General features: G+C 41.8%; 1 protein-coding gene across 13 annotated transcripts in view; it reads right to left on the bottom strand.

Annotated features, from left to right (window-relative positions):
• Positions 1-774: 774 nt before the first annotated feature.
• The window catches only part of ARMCX4 (armadillo repeat containing X-linked 4), a 35,989-nt gene continuing 14,270 nt past the window's right edge, over positions 775-22,493 (bottom strand). For 4 of the 13 annotated variants that reach the window (XM_070258261.1, XM_070258264.1, XM_070258259.1 and 1 more), the window contains 3 exons: positions 21,604-21,697; positions 20,821-20,928; positions 775-2,694 (listed from right to left, as the gene is read on the bottom strand). In XM_070258261.1, the coding sequence (XP_070114362.1) occupies positions 1,179-2,555 (1,377 nt within the window). In that variant the 5' untranslated portion in view covers positions 2,556-2,694; positions 20,821-20,928; positions 21,604-21,697 and the 3' untranslated portion in view covers positions 775-1,178. Of the gene's footprint in view, positions 2,695-2,944; positions 3,066-3,857; positions 4,019-4,838; positions 5,130-20,820; positions 20,929-21,603; positions 21,698-22,493 lie in introns of those variants that run through there. The other 9 variants (XM_070258255.1, XM_070258257.1, XM_070258254.1 and 6 more) reach the window with 5 other exon arrangements.

Raw genomic sequence — 22,493 nt, 5'->3', positions numbered from 1 at the left:
CGTATTCACTTACATGGACACCAGAGTTGGCCAAGAAAGAGGATGTTTTCCTATCAAATGCCCCCAGGACCCCAAAAGAAAATTGTCCCTCACTGTATGCCCCCAGAATAGGTTTCAGCACTTCTTCCTTCAAAGGGCCTCTCACCTCCTCCCTCCCCTTACCACTCCCATGGCCAGCACTCAAATTTCATGCCTTTATCATCTGGTAACTTCCTAACTGGTGTTCCACTCTCCAGTGGTCACTCCTGTCCCCACCCCAACTCCGACCCATCCTGCACACAAATCAACCACATCGTTTTCCTTTCATCCTGTCATTTCTCTGGTCACGAAAGCCTTTGGGGTCTCCCAGGGCTGGAGAATAACATGCAGACACCTCGGTTTAACAATCAGGGGTCCTCCACGAATGGGACTCACTCCAACTGCCAGACTGTATTTCCCACCACTCCCTTCCCCACACTTTGTGCTCCAGGCAGGCCAGCCTCCTCTCTGGAGCAGGATTCCCACCTCCATGCCTTTCTTCCCACCACTCCTCCCTCCTCCAATGCCCTTTTGCCCGTTATTCCCCAGTCCTTCAAGCCCAGCTTGCTTAAGTGTCCCCGCCTCTGTAAAACTTTCCCTGAGCCCTGTTGCCCACGGAAGTTTCTGCCGCCCCTAAGCACTAATAGGAAGCAGCTGTCCGTGATCAGAGGCTCCTGGTTTTGTTGATATCTTCCTGTTTCCATACATCTTGTTTTCCCAAACAGATCATAAACTCAAGGACATGATAAAATTCTCTTTTTTTGCCAGTTAAAAGGCACAACTTTATTGATTAAACACAAGTCTAAGAGTAACAAATGTAAACTAATACAAAAGTGTAGCATATTCATGATTAGTTTGCTGTCCATTTAGTTAGAGGAAAGAGTAAAAATATCTCAATCTAGGTAGCAAGATGGAATCAATAAATGCTTTCTTTGTACAAGCTCTAGTATTCATTTGGCGTCTTTAGAATGGTCCAGCCTAAAACCAACCATCACAACCAGCATCACTGTTGATGATCTGTCATATTCATTATTCCAAAATAGAAGCTGAAAGGATCTCTGCCATATAAGCACAGTGAAAAACAAAGAATTTACAAAATGCATTGTTCCCAAGTGCAAACTAAAAAAATAACCTCCATATTGTTTGCGACAGACCCCCAGTTAGAGTTTGGTCAATACTTTCAGGACTTTTACTTTCACCACCAGATCATTGTGATTTGCTAATGCCTTGATTTTCTTAACACACACTCCAGATTCTTTGAATAAGAAAAAAAGTGAACTTCTGCTGAATTCTTTCCTGGATGATGCAAGCCCTTCGTTTTTTATGTTGTCATTTATATTCTCAAATATGGTAAGGATATTAAGAAGAATCTCTCTGTCCCATTCTTTATTAAAGAGGGAAATCAATTCTGATGGTACTTTACAACTGACCAGCTCTCTTGTCATGGCTGGATTTTCAGTAAAGTTTATAATTAGTTTCATAATCTGAATCTTGGTGAAGTAATTCCCCAGGAATAACAAAGCAAAAAAGTCTGGAAAAGAATAGGAAAGCAAATGTTGGTAATGATTAGTGACAGTCATGTTGGTTAACAGTCTTAGTCCAGCCATCTGCACAGCTGAGTCCAGGCGACAGATCACGGTGTCATCACACACTTGACTGATATACGTCTTAATCTTGCCCTGATTTTCAGCATTCACACTCAAGTTATTAAGAGCATTGTAAGCCTTTTCCCTAATAATGGGATCTTTCGTCTTTATCATTTTTGCAATAATTGGGAGACCACCCAATTCCCGAATGGCATTTTGGTTAAATGAATATGCTGCATTGTTACCCAGAGTGACCAAGGCTACTTCTTGAATAAAAGGATCGTTTGATCTTTCCAGGATATTAAGGACCTTTTGAAGGTCAGTAGCACCCAGAATATCATCAATTTTATAGGGAAAGTTGAACTTGCCCCTGCGAACAGGCCAAGCTGTAGCTGGAGTCCTGGTGCTCTTACCTCGGGTCCTTCCCTTGGATTTCCCACTTGTCTTGCTCCCAGCCCTAGCCCCACTCCTGGTAGGGTGGCAGCCTCCACCCCGACCTCCTGGGCAGGGTAAACTCGGTGCAAGGAGCCTGGTCCCAAAGATGGTACCCAACCTGGTTCCTCTACCCGCCCTTGCGCTTGCCTGTTCCTTCAGGGTGCTGAAAAGGGCCTTGGCCTTGGCCTCTAGACCACCTCCACTCTGGACCCCCAGATGGGCCTCCACCTTTACATCTGAACCTCTCTCAAGTTCCACGCCCACTTCAGCCTTGGCCTTTGAGTCACCCTGAACTCTAGCTCCGGCCCCTGCTCCAGCATTAGCCTTAGCTCCTTTCCCAGTCTGGACCCGAGTCTCTGCAATATCACTAGATTCCTCCTCATCGTCGTCTTCGTCGTCGTCCCAAATTTTGTCACTCTCATCTCTTCCCCAGGTCAGTTTGTATACGCAGTAGCAGGCACCAGCCCCAATCACCACACCAGCGGCCACACAGCCAGCTTCTCGAGTACGGCCCATTCTCGGGTGAAGGTCAGAACCGAATGTCTGAACTCAGGCAGAGAAGACTTGCTCTGGCCCAGAGGAGTGCTCCCACGTCAGAGAGGAGAGTCTTCAGCTACAGCTGGCAGGCTCAGCTGCAGCTGCAGATACAGCAGACCTAGGAATGAAAGAAAGATTTGAGGCTTCAGTCTCCTCCTTTTGTGCCTTTGCATGCAGACAGACTGAACTACAGATGGACGATCGGAGGGGAACATAGCGGGGACTCAGAGCATGGCATCTAGATCACTGATTCCTTTCCTCTATGGGGAAGGTAATTTTGAAAATTTTCCCCATCTTCAGATGCTCCAACCTCTTGTTCAACCACCCACCTGAGTATGTTAATTTAAGGTATCTAATCAGTTCCCCACCTCCCCTGCCCCTCCAGATGTCCTGGGGGCAGTGGCGTTCTCACATACACTGCCCGCGTCCAGGCAGCTTCTTGCTTTTCTTTTTGCCTTTAAGTGCAATGTTGCACTGCGTCCCGCAAACCTGCATATAAAGGGATGGGGAGGGGGATGCTGAGCGCTCAGGGGACAGAGGGTCCTCACCCAGGACAGGACACATGTCCCTATCCCAAATCCCTGGATCCCTGGCCCTCGTCCTGCACTGTGTAGCCCAATATTTCCCATCTTCAGTTACCCTCCTCTCCTAACAGAGCTGCGGCTTTGAAATTCATTATCTCCCTCCCCCGCCTCCTTTGATCGCCTCCAATCTTCCACCACATCCCCAACCCCCGAAAGTCACTTCCTCGAAGGTGACGCCATACCCCACTCCTTGTAACAAAATGGATGCTGGTGAAGAGTCTAGAAGCCTGAGAGGCATCATAAGCACAAAGGTCTCGAACTCCGCCCTTGCCTCCGCCACTCCCACCATCTCAGAGGTACCAGGACGCTCCTCCCCTGACCCGTTAGATCAACTTCCACTGCTCGGGAGCAATTTCCTTCCTCCCTCATCTCGGTTTCCGCCTCCACCAAACTTAAGGACTGACAACTCTGGGACTAAGCGCTTGATGGACGTATCAACACCGAGGACACTGTACCCCAAAGAGTAATCTGGAGCAAGGTCCTCCCTACTCCCACCCCAGGACTCTGGTGACACCCTCCTCCTCCCAGCCACTTCCCTCCCTGTCGTGTACCTACAGAGCACTTTCTTTTGCAAGCTCCAAAGTGGTATAGTGCAAGAGAAGGAGCAGGATGCGTAGGAGGTCCATAAGCCCGCTCGAGTTTGCAGTCTCCACCCCAGGGGAGCCCAAATCGTGCCACCACCCTCACTGTGACCTACTTGTTTCTGGACAATTTTCCCCTTCTTCCAGCTCCTAGGGTTGAATTGCCTTCAGGCGCAAGATCTACTGACACAGACAGGCGACACGGGAGAGACGGATGGCTGGGAGGATAGAACAGCACTTCGGAGAGTCCCGATACCAGCTTTTCTGAAGCAAGGTCCTGGTTGTCAAAGGGATTTCACCTTTTAGTCTCTCTCTCTACCCCCACATCTCAGGACTCCGCTGACATCAGCCCTCTTCCTGTATGGCGTCCACCCACCACTACCCCAGCCCCCACCACAGCCCCCACCCCCGGCGGTCGGCCATTTTCCAAGCAAAAACCACACCCCCTTCGAACTACTGGAAAGGGGGGAGGCGGGGCGAGGGAGTATGGAAAAACCAGAGGAGCGAAAGGAGACCAAATGATCTCTTCGATCCCCCTCCCCGACTCATTCCGACCCCTAAGGACCACCATTTTTCGTGCAGGAGCTGTCACATCCTTTTTCCTACATAAAATAGCAGGCAGATAACTGGAGAGTCAGTAATGGGCCCAAGTTAAAGCAAGGACCTCAGCCAACGCCCCGCTTCCAGGAGTGGCGGGGCAATCCCACCTTTACACTGCCCTGCAGAGATTTGGGGCAGATTCTTTATTCCTTTGCTCCGAGTGCTACAGCGCCCTACTGAGATACGTGGGGAATAACGGACAGACAGGCACACAGGCCCCAGATTCTGGATTGGTAGATGGACGAACACACAGGACCCGACTCCTAATTTCTGCCCTTCCCCCCTTCCCGCTACAAAGCCCTGGATGCCAAAGGTTTCGGGTTTCCCTTCTGGTCTGGGGTCGCCCCTGGAATCCGACCACCAACGTCCACCATTTTTGTTCTTGGAAGGGCCGGGGATAGTGCAAGAGTGTGGAGCTTTGTCCCTCTTCTGTCTCCACCCTCCTCTGCTACCCGCACCGCAGAGATCTCCCAGGCAGCGCCCAACCACACACAGACCTGCTGGGATCCGGGCAGCTACCACCTCCTCCTTTCCTGGCCACAGGCCCGCCCGCACTCGGGGCAATAGGGAGATGGCAACCGGACCGAACGAAGACCAGGATTAGAAGGACGTCTGCACACGTCGGCTCCCGCTCACGTGAAGGCCACGTCACCCGTGAGCTCAGGACCCCAATTACCACTCCCACCAGCAGTGCGGCAGGAGCCAGCCCACTCCTTTCCTTCCCCACCGCGTCGGGACCTGCCACTCATTTTCCTCTGCCAATCCCAGAGACCAGAAGTAGCTTCTCCTTGTGGTTAGGATATGCCTTTCTTTGGTTAACAGGGAGAGAGACTGATCTGCTCCCACGTCTACTGGTCTTTTCTTCCTATTTGAGGACTAATCTTTTTCCTTCTCCCGGTCCAACCATCTCTCCCTTTACGCTCTCACCGCCAGCCATGAAGGTCCAGCATTTCTCTTGCACCCCTATACGAAATGGGAGGAAAGATCTCAGAAAAGGATGTAGGTAGTGGGAGTGTCTTACTTTCTTAAACTTTTCTGTCCCTTTTTTAAAAAATCAGTAATGCATTACTTTTACATTGGGAAAATAAAATGATGCTATTTTCATTTGGATGAAGAAGAATGTAAGTGGGAGAGAGAAACCCAAAAGGCCTCATTAATTTCGTTATATTTATTTATATCACAGGGAAAATGTTTCTACTGGTTATAGCCAAACAGCAGCGTTCAAGACGTACTAACCTGTTTTAAAATTGAAAACTGGACTTTTTCATATGATCTATAAATCAGTTCACAAAGAGATGACTAGTCATGTAATCTTGGCCATTTTATGCAAATGATCTATTTCTTTTTCTACTTTTAGATCAAATTACAATTTGATAAAACAAAAGCAACACAATCCTGTCTTGATTAAAGAAAGACATGTATTTGATGTTTCAAAATCTTGGCTGACTGCCCTGCAAGCCTCTTGTGATTTGATAGCTGTTCTGAACACCTGCCCCTGGATTACATTGCAGTCTACTAAGCTGGAAGCAGCTGAGTGTGTGAGGGATGCGGAGATGGTCCAATGCTCCCTGCCCTGTGTCAAGAGGGTAGGGAGGAAGGTGCTGTCCCTCTACCCCCTCCCTCTCCCGTATCCCAGAACCTCTCATCGCCTGCAGTCAGGCACCTGACTCTGTTGCTCACTCCAAAAGTAGACACGGACAGGTGACCAGGGTGGGAAATGTCGCCTTTACTCAGGTGACCAACCTGGGTAAATGCCTTTGGCTTCTTTCCGCCCTCCCTCCCCCACATTCCCACAGAGGGAACTCAGGGGTGCACAGAGGGATTGCTGCTCCCACATAACACTGCAGCTGCGGGTTTCCAGGAAGCCTGGAGAAGTGATTGCTGGGGGAAGCACCCAGGTCAGCCCGCTCTGCCCTCATTCATGGTGCCCGAGTTAAGGTTGCTCCTAACACTGCTGCTACTACCACCTGGCCTGAGAGGTGCGGCCTGCTGAGCCTCTCAGCTCTGGCTTCCTTACCCAGGGCACTCAGAGAGAACCTAGCCTTGCTGCAGGGCCACTACCTGCAGCCCACGCCCGCCTCGGTGCCCGCTCAAATGTATGCTCTGACCCACTGGACTCTCCCCACTGACCATAATGATTAACCTGGAGTAGGCGTGCTCAACTGGCCACCTCTGTGGTCTACCTGAAATTGTATCAAAGTTATGCACATACATAGTATGTTTATTTTAATGAGGAGAGAGGTCACAGCTCTCATCAGATTCTCACAGGCATCTATGACTTTAAAAAAATACTAAGAACTACTTGCCTGGAAAAAAAGATATATATTCCCTCAATAAAAATCTATCTCTGTCTGTCTCTCTCGCTCTCTTGTTATACATTCTCCTAATTTTTTTAAATGTGTAAACAATACAGAAATGTATAAAGTAGAATGTGAAAGTGCCCTGCAATGCCTGTTCCACCAGTAACCATTTTAACAATTTCCATCTTTCTTCATGCAAATACAAAGAGTGTCTGTATGCATATGTGTCAAGTTTCAAATTGAACAACAATATACAGAATGAAACGTGTGACATTTAGTGACATAAAGTGCAATGAATCTGCCCTTTAATTTGAGAACTGACATCTTTAAAAATTGAGTCTTTCTATCCATGTCAACTTTTATGATCTTCAACAAATTTTACATTTCTTTAGGTAGGTCATACTCATTACTTGTTAAATTTATTCCTAGGTATTTTATTGTTTTGTTGCTTTTGGGAATGACATTCCTTTTATGATTACATTTTCTACCAGGTTATTGCCTTCTAAGGAAAAATAATTAACTATGATATATTTATTTTTAGTGACCTTTCTTAATTTTTCTGATACTTTTTCACTTGATACCTTTGGTTTTTCTAGGTATGCATACATAATCATCTGCAAATAATGATTTTTTTATTTCTTCTTTTCCAATATTTATATCTCTTATTCTTTCATTTTCTGGATGTACTGCATTGACCAGCACCTCTAGGACTAGTTGAGTAATGGTGGTGGCTGAGGGCCTCCTGATCTTATTCTTGAAAGAAATGGGAACACGCTTCATATTTTACCATTTAGTAAGACATTTGCTGTTTGTTTCTAATGTGTTCTTTATCTGCATTTGTTTGATTGGCGGGGGGATGGTTAAAGGCTGCACTTTCGTAGCCCTTTATATAAGACTGAGAAAAATTCAGTTGTCCACATCATAATATTGGGAGGGGAGAAGACAGGGGGCAATTGCCACAATTGCTATGCTTATTGTGAATATGTTGGTGAGCAAAAACGCACTGACTCTGCTCTCATGGTGGAAAAAAGACCTTAATGAAATAATCACACAGACATACGAACCAGGAGAAATACTGTGAAGGAAAGGAACACTGTTAATAGAGAAAAAGAAGCGGCAGAGTCTGGGGATCAGAAAAGGCTTCCTTTGAGAGGGGAAAGGAAGTAAAGTTTTGAGCTGAGATGAAGAAAAGTAGGTCTTAACTAGGAAATGAGAGGAGTAGAAAATAAAAATGTTCAAATTCTCCACCCTTCTGATAACCACCATGATAACCCATCTACCTCAGTCCTAGGATGATTCCTGTGAAAACCAGTGCTAACTTTTCAATGGACTCTTTCCAGGTTTTGTTGTTGTTTTATATATACCAACAAAAAAATACATATGTAGATACATTATATGGGAGTGTGGGTACATATGTATCTTTTAAAAATAATTTGGGATCATAGTATGCATACTATTGTGCAAACTATTTTTTCACCTGATATATTGATATCATGTACATTGTTTTATCAAAGACAATAATATTCTCTAGTGTGGATTTACCAAAAATTTAACCAATCTATTACTGATTGATATTTAGCCTCCTTGCAATCTTTGTCTATCACAAAAATGCTACAACGGAGACCTCTGTACACATATATGTTGGCAATTGTGGCATTATTTCCTTAGGATAAATTCCTAGAAGTGAAATCACTGGGTCAAAGTGGATGTTCATTTTAAATTTTATCCGTGCTGCCAACTTTCAACTCTTAAATTTTGATATATATTAATTCCATGTTGTTCTCTAAATTAAAAAATTTAGATTTCTTTAATTACAAGTGAGATGAAGCATCTTCTCACAGGTTTGTTAACCATTTGTATTTCTCATTTTTCCACTAGGTTTTCATCCTTGCCTTATTAATATATAAAAACATTCTGTAAATTGAGGAAATGACTGCTTTGTCATAAGTGTTATATTTTCCCAGTTTATAATTTTCTTAGGATTTCTGCTATAGAGAATTTTTTAAACTTTATGATACAAAATTTATCAATTCTGTCTTAACATTTTTGGGGGTTTGTGTCCTGCTTAGGAAGGCCTGTATTTTGATAAATTTTTGGTCCATATGAAATTTGTGTGTGTGTGTGTCACTGCCTTTATTATCAGTAAGGTGCCAGCAGTTTTACACACCATTGTTTTTGTACCATTTGTATGAATGTTAACATAGTATTAAAAGCAAATAACATCTCAGTGTTATTATGAATACATTTTTTTTCCAGCTTTATTGAGCATATGGAATTATTCTTTTCTAAATAGTTAGCAAATTGTCCTAGTGCCAATTATCAAATAATCCCTCTCTAGCTCTTTGATTTAAAATGCCACCTTTATCATAAGCTAAATATCCACATACATTTGGATCTATTTCTCAGTTTTCTATTATATTCCTTTTGTCTGTTATTTTTATTTCTTTTTATGTATCAAACTGTTTTAGTTATATTATCTTCACAATATCTTTACTATCAGGGAAGATAAGGCCTCTCTAATTACTCTTCTTTTTCATAATTTATCTGCCTCTTCACATGTGTTTATTTAGAGATAAAATGTATTATTTTGTTAAATTCCTCTCTAAATCCTGTTTTTATTTCAATTTGGATTACATCTAATTTATAAGTTAATTGAGGAATAATTGGCATCTTTACAAGAATATCTTACCACCTCACACCTGTGAGAACGGCTATTATCAAAAAGATAAGAAAGAACAAGTGCTGGTGACGATGTGGAGAAAAGGGAACCCTTGTGCACTGTTGAGGGGAATGTAAACTTGTGAAGCCACCTTGGAAAACAGTACGGATATTCCTCCAAAAAACAAAAATAGAACTTCTACAAGATGCAGCAATCTCGCTTCTGGGTACATGTCCAAAGGAAATGAAATCCGGATCTCAAAGTGATATCTGCACCCCGATGCTCATTGCAGCATTATTCACAACAGCCAAGAAGCACCAAAGTATCCATCAAAAGATGAATGGATAAAAAAATGTGATGTGATATATAGACAGACAAAAAGATAATGGAATATTATTCAGCCATAAAAAAGAAGGAAATCTTGCCATTTGTGACAACATGGATGGACCTTGAGGGCATTATTCTAAGTGAAGTAAGTCAGACAGAGAAAGACAAATACTGTACGACATCACTTATATGTGGAATAAAAAAAGCCAAACTCATAGAAATAGAGAGTAGAGTGGTGGTTGCCAGGGGCTGGGGGGAGGGAAAAATTAGATGTTGGTCAAAGGGTACAAACTTCCAGTTAGAAGATGAAAAAGTTCTGGGGATCCAATGTACAGCATGGTGACTATAGTTAACAGTACTGTATGGTATATTTGAAAGTTGCTAAGAGAGTAGATCTTAAATGTTCTCACCACAACAACTACAACAAAAAACTTAATTATGTGATATGATGGATGTGTTATTGTGATAATCATTTCATGATATGTATGTGTAACAAATCATCATGCTGTACACCTTAAACTTACACAGTTATATGTCAATTATATTCCAGTAAAGCTGAGAAAAAAAGAATATCTACCTATCCAAAAACCCAGTTTTTCTAATTATTTGTCTTCATTTATTTTTCTCAGCAGAATTTCTAAATTTTTAAAAAATAACTCCTAGGCCATTGCCTGGCACACTCTAGGTTATCAACAAATATTTGTTGAGGGAACAAATATGTCTTGCAGACTTTTTGTTAAGTTTATACTTAAGTAGCTTACCCTTTCCCATGGCTGTTGTAAGATGAACATTTTCTTTATCTTATATTTTCTGTTATTGTATTTATATATGAAAGCGATTGGTTTTTGTATTGATTGTATAACCAGCCTCTATATGGAGTTCCTAAAGTTTCAAATAGTTTTTAGTTGATTCTTTTAGATAACCTTGCCTCCTCTTTTCCAATATCAATGTCACACTTTTTTCTCTTGGATAATCGCATTAACCAGTACTTCCAGAACAATGTTAAATAATTGTGGAAAAACTGGCTCCGTGTCTTTTCATTTTTATTGGAATGCTTCTAGTGTTTATCCCTCAAGCATGAAGGGCTTCTTATTAGAAATTTGTATATTTTTATCATATTAAAGAAGTATCCACCTATTCTTATGCCAATATGTTGTATCCAGAAGGCATCTGGCTTCAAGTACAATTTGATTAAGATTCTAGCTTCATTTTTTTCTACGATTCTCTCTGCAATGCCCTTCCTTACATATAAACTTCGTCCTCAAGCTGGTCACTCTGATAGAACCAAAATAGCTATAATAGTTCTAGGCTTTACATCATCATATCTTTAACAGTAAGAGTCCCAGCATAAAAAAGAATCCAACTCAGCTGGTTCAAGATATTTGAATGTAGGGGCTACTCGAAAAGGTATATGCAAGGTTAGGAGACCAAACAGGGGATTTTGAGGCACCCAGAGATTAGCAATAGCAGGAAGCTGTTACCTCAGGCCTAAAAGGACACGAGAAAGAAATAGTACTACTGGAGCCTAGTGAGAGCTAGAGCTATGGAGGAGGGACCTTCTGGCAAGAGTTGAAGTGTTGACCCATCACTGCCAATATTTATTGACAGTCACTGCCAAGAAAACACAGCCCAAATCAGAGAGGGAGCATGGAAGAAATACCTTGTTTTCTCTCTTCTGCCCTCTAAAATTCTATCAGTGCATTCTATTGGCCAAATCCAAAGGGACTCCAACCAGGAATGGAGCCTAGGGGATACAATCCATAAGGGTCAGCCTCTCAGGGCATATAAGAGGGCAGAGAAAGGCAGAAAATGGGTCAGGAGGTGGAGCAAAATAAAGAATAACCAACACAGTCCATTCTTTTTGCCACTCAGCATCCATTCTTGCCCTTTGCTCCAATGAAGAAACTCTCATCTCCGACAGGGAGGCAGGAACAAAAAGTCCCATTAGCCACTGTACTGTCATGGAGCAATGCTAATTCATACTCTCCACCCGAAACCTAATTTATAACAACCATCTCCAGCATTTTTCATATATCAGAGAAAGGAAGGAAAAAACAATAAATTATCAACAAAAATACACCTAGCTGCTACAGTTCCCCTCTGTAGCTGGTCACGAGGCCAAAAGTCAATAATCATAACTTCACTCTTCCACCACCTATTTCATATTCCCCTTAGCTTGTCAAAGTTCTGTCCCTAATGTAGTGATCCTAACCTTCAATCCTGTCTGTATTGGATTTCTGCATCATTGACCAGGACTACTGGGCAAGTTAGTACTAAGAGGTACCCCAGTGACTATCTCTGGGCTCAAGCATACTTCTTGTTCTCATTGTATAGCAGCAACACTATTTCCTCTTAATAACAAGATCCAATCACTCCAGCCAGTACAGTAACCCCTTTATCTGCCTGGCAGTTCAATAGCATGAAGAGACCAAAATGGCCAGGGTGCAGTTTCAGCTTTCAATTTCATGGAACCATGGCTTTATTCCCTGGTGGAAGTATTCATTCCTTGGAAAAATAGAACCTCCAACCTGCTGAGCCCGAGGTTGTGGAGACGAAAAAATATATTTCTTCATTGGGTTAATTGGTATAATAGTTAGAGGGGCCACTCCCTCTTCCACCTCTCCATTCCTAGACCTGTGTATCTTCACTATGAGTGAAATAGTACCTTATACAGGTCACTGGTTTTAAAGCAGCTATTGTATCCTTGTAGTACAGCACTCTCAATCCGGAACAGCTGACTCCATAACTAAGCCTTCAGTACATCATTTACTTTTCTATCAGGCAAACTGCTTCTGCATGATGGAGTAAGTGATAAAGACTAGTGACTCTGTGGATATGACTCCATTATTGTACTTCATCTACCATTAAATGAGCTCCTTAGTCAGAGACAATATGGTATAGGATACTCTGGTGATGATTAAGGCATTCTGGAAGTCCGTGGATGGTGGCACTGACAAAATCATTGTTAGCAAAGAAGGTAAATGTGTGTCTGGAATATATATTTATTTCCATGAGGAAAAATTTCTGTTCTCACCATGATGAAAGGCATACCATATAATAATCCTACCATGATGGGGCTGATTGGCACCCCGAGAGAAAAATGCTTTATTATATTGAACAGTTCATCATCATCTTATTTTGTTGTCAGGTTGGGCAGTCAGCAGTGTTAGTACAAGATCAGCCTTGGTGAGTGGAAGTCCATGTTGTTGAGCCCATGCATACCCTTCATAACATTGATGCTAATCTGACAACGATAGCACAGAAAAAAAAAATAGGGACCATTATCACTATTCTATTCTTTTACTACAATGCTAGAGTGAATTTACTAATATTTTATTTGGGATTTTTGCATCTATATTTATAAGTTAGATTGATCTTTGGTTTACTTTTTTAGTTCTATTCTCTGTTTTGGTATAAGTCTTATAAAGCCTTATAGAATTAATTGGTTAGATTTCCACTTTTTCCTATGCTCTAAAACACTTTAAATTATATAACAATTATTGGATCCTTGATGATTGTTGTGGTAGAAAGAATAATGTTCCGTCAAACATGTCTACATATTGGAACCTGTGACTATGCTGCCCTATATGCCAAAAAGGACTTTGCAGGCGTGATTAAGTCAAGGATATTGAGATAGGGAGGTTATCCTAGATTGACTGGGTGGTCCCAATGTAATCACAAGGGTGTTTATAAGGGAAAAATAGAGGCAGAAGAGTCAAAGAAGATGTGATGACAGAATTAGAGGTCAGAGTGATATGGGATGATGGGCAAAGGAATACAGGCAGCCTCTAGAACCTAGAAAAGGCAAGAAAATGAATTCTCCACCAGAGCATCCAGAGGGAACACAGCTCTGTCAATCCGTTTTAGAGCTCTGATCTCCAGAACTGTAAAATAATAATTCAGTCTTGTTTTACACCATTGAGTTTGTGGTAATTTGTTATAGCAGCAATAAGAAACTAATATGTTGTTGTTTTTTAAAAAAGAACAGAGAATGAAGTCTTTTATATTTACCCAGATGTTTACCATTTCTATTGCTTTTCTTTCATTTCTGAATTCCAGATTTCCCTCTGGTATCATTTCCCTTTAGCCTGAAGAGCTTCCTTTAGCATTTCTTTTAAAGCATGTCTGCTGGCAACAAATTCCTTCGTTTTCCTTCATCTGAGAGCATCTTTATTTCATCTTCATTCCTGACGGATATTTTTGCTGGATATGGAATTATGTGTTGGCAATTCTTTTCCTTCAACACTTTAAGATGTTGTTCCACTGTCTTCTAGTCTTCATTTTTTAAAAGAAAACTACGGTCTTTCAAATTGTTGTTCCTGTATTGGTAATGTGTTGTATTCCTCTGGCTACTTTCAAGGGTTTTTTTCTTCAATTTGGTTTTCAGCAATTTGATAAGATGTATCTAGGGATGGTTTTCTTTGAGTTTATCCTGCTTGAGATTCATTGAAATTCTTGAATCTGTAAATTTATGACTTTCAACAAATCTGGGAAATTTTTGACAGGTATTTCCTGAAATATTTGTTCTATTCCAGGAGAGGCACGCCAAGAAGAGCAGAAGCTGCCACCCTTTCCCAGCATCATTTCACAGAGCAGGAGTGTCACTCAGGTAAAAGCAGATCCCTAGTCCAATGGTTCAGGAGTTCTTCCCAAGAGGAAAGACAGGATATAAGGATGGAGAACTCTGCAGCTTTGCTTGAGGGAACTGACTGAATTTGGAAAAGGTAGTAGAAAATTCCATGCCTACAAGCATTGTCAAAAACAATGGAGATCTCAGTAGAGAAGAATTAAGAGGAGGCTGGTAGCACTAATACAAGAAAAATTTCAGAATAGTCACAAGCTTACCAGAGAGAACAAGGGAAAGAGACAACCAATAAGAGCCCTCCTGGGATCATATACAACTGCAGAGGTCAGGAAGTGTGTGTGCATATGCTAGGCTGCATCCACCTAGGAGAATCAGAAAAAGGCATGGAACAGGCTTGAAGGGATTCCCCAAGCCACACACAGATCCATAAACACAGGGCAGAAGCTTCACTGGCACAAGGAGCTTAAACACAAGCACTAACTGACCAAGCCCAAACTCTGACCAAGCACTGATTGAACCGTAAGCTACTCTGACAGAGGGGTGAATCCCAGAAAGCCAAGGTTAAAAATAAAATCACAGAGGGGTCAGCCCTGTGGCCAAGTGGTTAAAGTTCTGCATGCTCCGCTTCAGAGGCCCAAGGTTCACAAGTTCAGATCCTGGGTGTGGATCTACTCCACTCATCGGCCATGCTGTGGAGGCATCCCACATACAAAGCAGAGGAAGATTGGCATGGATGTTAGCTCAGGGCTAATCCTCCTCAAGCAAAAAAAAAAAAAAAAAAGAGGAGGATTGTCAACGGATATTAGCTCAGGGCGAATCTTCCTCACCAAAAAATAAAAATAAATAAAATAAAATCACAGTCATCCTTGGCAGTGTGGAAGAATATGTGAATCCCCAAAGCTATGCCCTTTCAGGAGCAATCAGAGAAGGAACCTCCAAGCTAATTGTCCCTGGTTGAATGGAGGTGGGGCAAAATATGTAAACTCACCAAATTGTGACAGCAGCCTCCAAGCTACACATATATCCAATTGTAAAGGGTAAATATCTAATTGGCTAAGGGGGATTAAGCACAACCTTTGACCAATAAGTTATTTATGCTAACGCAGGGGAGAAACCTAGGAAGCCAGACTAAAAGATAAAAACAAGAGGAAAAGATCTGACCTGGGACACCAGAGGTGAACACTATGGGGGGAAATAGACTTCACAGAATTAGTCCTGCCAAGTCAACAAACAAATAAACAAATGACTGAGAAAATAATAACAACAACCACTGGGAGGAGGATCAGTACCCAGGGTTGCTATAATATATTATCTAAAATATCCAGCTGTCAACAAAAAATTAAAATACATACAACAACTACACAGGTAAATATAAAAGACAGTACAAATATTTTTTGTTATAACTATTTGTTCTATCTGATTTAAAAGACAACTTCATAAAGCAATATGAATAAATCTATGTTGATGTACATACAATGTATAAAGAAATGTAATTTGTATGATAATAGCAATACAAGGAGTGGGGAGGGAATGAGGCTATTAGGAGCAAAGATATGAAATTAAGTTGGTTTGATCCAAACTTGATTTTTTTTTAAGTTAGGTTGTTAATTATAATCCCCAGGGCAACCACTAAGAAAATACGTTTTAAAATATAGTAAAAGAAATGACAAGGGAATGAAAATAGTACACTAGGAAATACCTATTTAATATAAAAGAAGGCAATAATAGAGGATTTGAGGAACAAAAAAGACATAAGACATATAGAAAACAAATAGCAAAATGGCAGATATAAATCCTACCTTATCAGTGATTGCATTGAACATAAATGGATTAAACACTCCAATTTAAAGGCAGAGATTGGCAGAATGGATTTTAAAAATATGATCTAACCATATGCTCTCTACAAAAGGCATTCAGATTCAAAGACACAAGTAGGTTGAAAATAAAAATACAGAAAAAGATATACCATGCAAACAGTAACCAAAAGGGATCTGGAATGGTTATACTAATACCAGAAATATTAGGCCTTAAGATAAGCATTAGACACAAAGAAGGTTCATTTATAACAATGAAAGAGTAAATCCATCAAGAAGATATAACAATTATAAACATATATGTACCTAATGATAAAGCTGAAAAATACATAAAGCAAAAACAGACAGAATTGAAGGAAAAACAAAAATTTATACAAGGAATAACAATAATATATCATTTATGTCAACTACTATGTGCCAAGTACTAATCTGTGTGCTTAATCTTTCACCACAGCAATCCTAAAAAATAGGTATTATTGCTATTCCCATTCTAAATACGGGGAAAGTGAGGTAGAGAGAGATGAAGAGATTTGTCCAAGATCACATAACTATTAAGTGACAAAACCAGGATTCGAAGCCCAGCTGTCCAGTGGCAGAGTCTACACTCTTAACTACTCATGGCTCAGCTATGAATAATATTTATGTAGACATGATATAAACACTAAATATTGATTTAATAAAATATAGTGATATAACAATATATTGGGAGTACGAGATAGTATATGGGGTGGCAATGTAAGATAAGTGACCCTTTCCATTGTAGGGAGTCATAACTGATATATAAAAACTAAAAATCAAGAAATAAAAGTATAAACAGGTCATATAGAAATATGGAGGTGATATCAGAAGAAATAGTTAAAAGATTTGAAAGTGATTGTCTCAGAGGAACAGAAATCTGGGGTGGGGAAGGACGAAGCAAAGTTCTGGTGGACTTTTTCTTGTTGCTGTTATAAGTCTATGGTACTCTGTAACTATGAAAATTACATTTTTAAAAACCAGGTTCTAAAACTGAACATAGAATAGGACTCCAATTCTGCATAAAGAATGTACAGAAAACTTGAGGACTGTTATGGACTGAATGTGTGTGTGTGTGTGTGTGTGTCCCAAAAATTCATATGTTGAAGCCCTTACCCCTAATGTGGCTATATTTGGAGACAGAGCCTCTAGGGAAGTAATTAAGGTTAAGTGAGGTCATAAGGGTGGGTCCCTAATCCAATAGAATTAGTGTCCTTATAAGAAGAGAGACCAGAGAGCTCACTCACTCTCTCTCCACATGCACAGACCAGAAAGACCACGTGAGGTGTGATAGCAAGAAGGCAGCTGTCTACAAGCCATGAAGAGAGCTCTCACAGAAACCAAATTTACCAGCACCTAATCTTGCACTTCCCAGCCTCCAGAACTGTGAGAAAATAAATTTCTGTTGTTTAAGCCACCCGTCTGTGGTATTTTGTTCTAGCAGCCCAAGCTGACTAATCCAAGGACATTATGCTAAGTGAAATAAGCCAGTCACAAAAGGACAAATACTGTATGAATCCACTTATATGAGGTACCTCGAATAGTCAAATTCAGAGACAGAAAATAGAATGGTGGCTGCCAGGAGCTGAAGGGAGAGGAAATGAGGAGTTGTTGTTTAATGGGTACAGAATTTCAGTTTGGGAAAATGGAAAGAGTTCTGGAGATGGATGGTCATGATGGTTATGCAATGTGAATGTACTTAATGAATTGAACACTTAAAAATGGTTAAGATAGTGACTGTTTTGTGTACTTTACCACAATTTTTTTAAAAGGGAAAAAAAAGAATGTACAGAGATATGCATTGTAATATTGATGGGAGGCTATCCCCTGAGTTTCAATTCTGCACTGCCCCCCCGCCAATGTCAAACCTGTATCGAGCTTCCTCGGCATTCTGTCCTCAGCTTTTCAATCTATATCCCTTGCTGGGACTACGTGACTCACTCCCTGGATTCAGTTATCACCTATAATACATATCTTTAGTCAGACCTTTCTTCTGAGCTCTGGATCCATACTTTTCAAATGAACACTGATCCTCTCCGCTTGGAAGTCCCATAGGCACCTCAAGTTCAAAGAGTTCAAACCAGATTCATTCTTTTCCCCTCCCAAATATGCTTCTTCATGTTTGAAAAATAGAAGAGGAAGAGAAATGTTAATACCCTCCCTCCTTCATCCACTACTCTAGATTGTCCTCTTTGCTCTACACTATACTGCCTTAAGGGCCAATCAGTTCATGTGTTTCCCAGAAATGGGCCTTTTTGCCCAAAAGAAGGACTGCATTTTCATCTTCAAACAGTGATGTTAAATTATTCCTTATACGTGCATGACCCAGCAAAGCCACTGTATCCCAAACCTTAAAACAACCCCTGAGCCCAGAATCCGCTACAACAACAACGCTAGAATAAGAATCTGAGGACCTGGGGCCACAGTCAGATCCAGAACCGGCTATACCACTTAACTCTCCAAAACTTCTAGAAACGGTATCGTTGCTATCCAAGCTTCAGTGCTACCCTTAGAACTGAGCACAAGTGCCCCTCCTAAACCCCAAGTTTTGAAGGGTCCTGCATATCTCATACACACACACACAGAGAGCACACATTAAAGAATACATGGGTGCCTGTGTCACATGGGATCTGGTGCTCATTGTTGGCACAGTGCAATTCATAACCATAAACATCTGCACTTTGACTAACACTGTTCAGGCTCGAGCAAAATGCTTCTCCACATCTGTTTCCCTGTATCCTCTAAACAAAAAGCAACTGTGTCCTAATGCCTTGAAGACTTGTGGATTGTGTCACTGCTGACATAAGAGAAAGACATTATTTCAGAGTGTAGGGAAGATTCGAGCAGTAGAAACACTTAGAGAAAAAATAAGCTAACTTGCCAAAGCCTTTTCTCAGATACATGAATCTAACAGGGTTTTTCTCAACAAACTATCATTTCCCAGTAGTGTCCATTTTCTTGCTTGTCTTTATTTTCCAGTTTTTAGTTTCAGAGGTAATAGAAAATTAGTGCAGTATTTACAACAGCTGCATATGGAGGCTAAAGAACATTTCACAATATTAAGCAACTCATATTACTCCTGATTTTAGGATGGATGGATAGGTAGATAGAGAGAGAGTTGATAGGTGATAGATATGACATGTGTAAAGCATTGTCATAGATTGGATTCCCCAGGAAGCAGATTCTGAGACAAAGATTAGAGTGTAGGAGGTTTATTAGAGTGCTCCCAGGGTCAACACTCATGGAAGGAAAGGGAGGAAAGAAGCAAGAATAAAAAGAGTTCTAAAGAAATGAAATTTCAGTGCACTATCAATGGAATGCTTTAGCACACCCTGTAAGAAATTTTGAAGATAGGCTGAAACTTCAAAGCTATCTCTAGTAGGGGCAAGAGATCTGGGCCTTTGTATACAGCATCAGTGAGTCATTGGATGTGGGCCACCCTGAGAATGGGATGTGATCTTGAACAAGACAATTCTCAGCTGAAGCAATCCCTGAAGGAGGCTGACAGTCAAGGACTTTCTGATGGCAACATTCCTAACAATTGAAGTAATAAGAGCCTTATTGTTAAAGGGAGTTCTAGGCAGGGTATTGCAGTGTCCACCACAGTCCACCCCTTGTGCCTCCCAGATTCACTTCATGTAAGTCCTGAAATCAGCTCTTCTAGGGGTCTGGTGGGTCTCTCTTTCTGGGGGAAACTTAGGACAAACTACACACCCCAACACTCAAGCTGGTCTCCAAGCCGCAAATGATTTTCTCTCTCTTCCACTATCAAGTATAGATCCCCATCACTCTTAGGGTCTTGGCAGTTTAGCTGGTGGTATAACCTAGACCCTCATTCCTGGTAACTATGGCTTTCTCAGACCGAAGTTACTATACTTGCTAATATCCACATACCAAGCCCACCAAACTATGAACAATGCTTGGGTTTTTCCTTCTCAGTCAACTTATCAAAAGAGATCCTCCGTGAGCCCACAGGTGTAAGGTAAATGAAAGGTGCTAGAACAACAGTGATGAATATCATGGAGCATCTGCTCTAGCTGATTGTGCAGGTGCTTGTGTCTTCCAGTTCTGTTCGGGTTTGACCCTGTGTATAAAACTTCCATCTTGTTGCTGGGCCTGCCCACCCTTACACCTTGGTGGACCTGACAGAACTCGGCTCACGACGGGCAGTTCTGGCTGCATGGTCACTTGCATGGTCACTCGATATTCTATGGCCAGGTATTCCATCTCTACCAGGGCATAGTAGCATATCAGAAGCTGTTTTTAAAAGGTATATAATTCTCTACTGCATGTGGTGTGGCTTTGCTCCAGAACCGAAGTTCTGGACTAAAGTTGTGACTTTCCCATTAGGGCTTACCAAAAACTCAATATGGCATCTTTTGCCAACACAGATACTTCTAATACCTTAGGGTCTATCTAATGTATGGGCCAAGTGGCAGACTGCTTGAAACTGCAGCCAGGATCTGTTCTCGGGCCTTCTCTTGCTCTAAGCCCCACTCAAAGCTGGCAGCTTTTTGTGTCACGCAGTACATGGGTTGAAACAATAATTTGTTTCAACAGGTATGAAATGTTCTGCTTCCAGAACCTGATGAAGCCTACCACACGTTGGAATTCAATCTTTGTAGGGAAGGTGAAAAATGCAATAATTTGTCCTTTACTTTGGAGGGAATCTCCTGGCATGCCCCAAACCATTCAACCCATAAAAACTACACTTCATGTAGCCAGCCCCTGGATCTTTGTAGGTTTTATCTCCCATCTTCTGGTGTACGTGTGTCTTACCAAGGCCTCCAATCTGCTAGCCACTTCTTACTCCTTTTGGTCCAATTAGCACGATGTCATCAACATGGTGAACTAGTATTATATTCAGATGGTCCAGATCTCTTCAGACTATATTATGACAGAGGACAGGAGAGTTAGTAGGGCCTTGAGGAAAAACTATAAATGTATACTGTTGCCAATTCTATGTGAATGTGAACTTTTTCTGATGTTCCATTCTTATAGGGGTAGAAAAAAAACACATTTTCCAAATCAATAGCTGATTACTAGGTACCTAAGGCCATGTCATTCTGCTCTAGCAAAGATAGTGTATCTGACGTGGCAGCTGCACTTGTGTCACTACTTGGTTGGGTTGGCACTAGTCTACTGTCATCTACCAGGCTCTGCCCACGTTTTGCAGGGGCCCAAACTGGTGCATTAAATGAAGATATGATTGTGACCACACTCCAGCATTCTTTAGGTCTTTAAAGGTGGCACTAACTTCTGCCATCCTCCCTGGGATGCTATATGTTTTCATGTGCTATCTTGGCCGAGGAGATGGAAGGCAGTTTCAAAAGCTTGTAGAAGGTCTTCTCATCTATAAATAGCTCTGACCCCACAGGCCAAGGAACCAGTGTGGGGCTTGCACCAACTATCAAAATATCTATTCCAATTATACATTCCTAGACCGGGAAAATAACTAACAGGTGAGTCTGTGGACCCACAGAACCACAGTGAACTAGGCCAGGAGCCCATTTAATACCAGGCTCCCATCTGCCCCTATTCTAATAAGAGGACTGTAATGACACTTTAGGTCTCCAGGTATCAATATCAACTCGGAACCAGTAGCCATCAGTCCTCAAAATGTCTGGATATTCCTCTTTCTCCAGTGCACAGTCACCTGAGTAAATGGAAAAAGAGGAGGATCATTACTATGTATGTGTTGTAGGGTCCTTCTTCCCGAGCACCCAGCCTCTCCTTCAAACAGTGCATTCTAGATCAAAAACTGACTTAGGACCAGAAGCTGGGTGGGGGATTTTGACTTTTTATTGAGGCAACTTCCCTCAGACTCCTGATCATCTTTGATTTACTTTGACTGTACAGGTTGTTGGCTGCCTATTTTCCCCAAGGCGCTGTGTTATATTAACCACCTGTATTCTCTCAGCTACCTCTTAACCATCTATTCACCAGGGGCACTGTATTCTATTAATCATCTCCACAGCTCTCTGCAGGTCAGGCCTCCCCGCCTGCCACTCTGAGCCTGCAGTGCATTATGGTATTTGCATCCACCTGACTTCTGACAGTTGAATGCAGTCATCCTGCCTCTATTGTTTCAGGGCCACCACCATTTCTATCAGTGATCCTCGTCCTGTAACATCCTCTCCTACTCTGAGCCCTCGCCTGAAGAGCAAGCCACCAGTGAAATTCTTAGTGAGGCTGGTGCCCCTCTCACCAGTGCATTCCTTACACCTTTGGCAAATGGTGTAGTAGTAAGTTCATATGATCTCCTGTGGTTTCCCAGGGTGTTAAATCCTGTATCTTGGGAGAGAACTCTCACATCAATTAATTCTCTCTTATCCAATTCTATAATCCAGCTCCCTGGATGAAGGCCCTCAGAACTCAGCCCCATGCTTACTCCCTCAGCACCTGCTAGTACGTGCTGGCTAGGACCTGCGACTCCTTCTTGGGGTAATCCC

Source organism: Equus caballus, chromosome X (assembly GCF_041296265.1).
Source record: "Equus caballus isolate H_3958 breed thoroughbred chromosome X, TB-T2T, whole genome shotgun sequence".
NCBI lineage: Eukaryota > Metazoa > Chordata > Mammalia > Perissodactyla > Equidae > Equus > Equus caballus.
The sequence above is the reverse complement of the archived record's forward strand: the minus strand, read 5'-3'. Positions and strand labels throughout refer to the sequence as shown.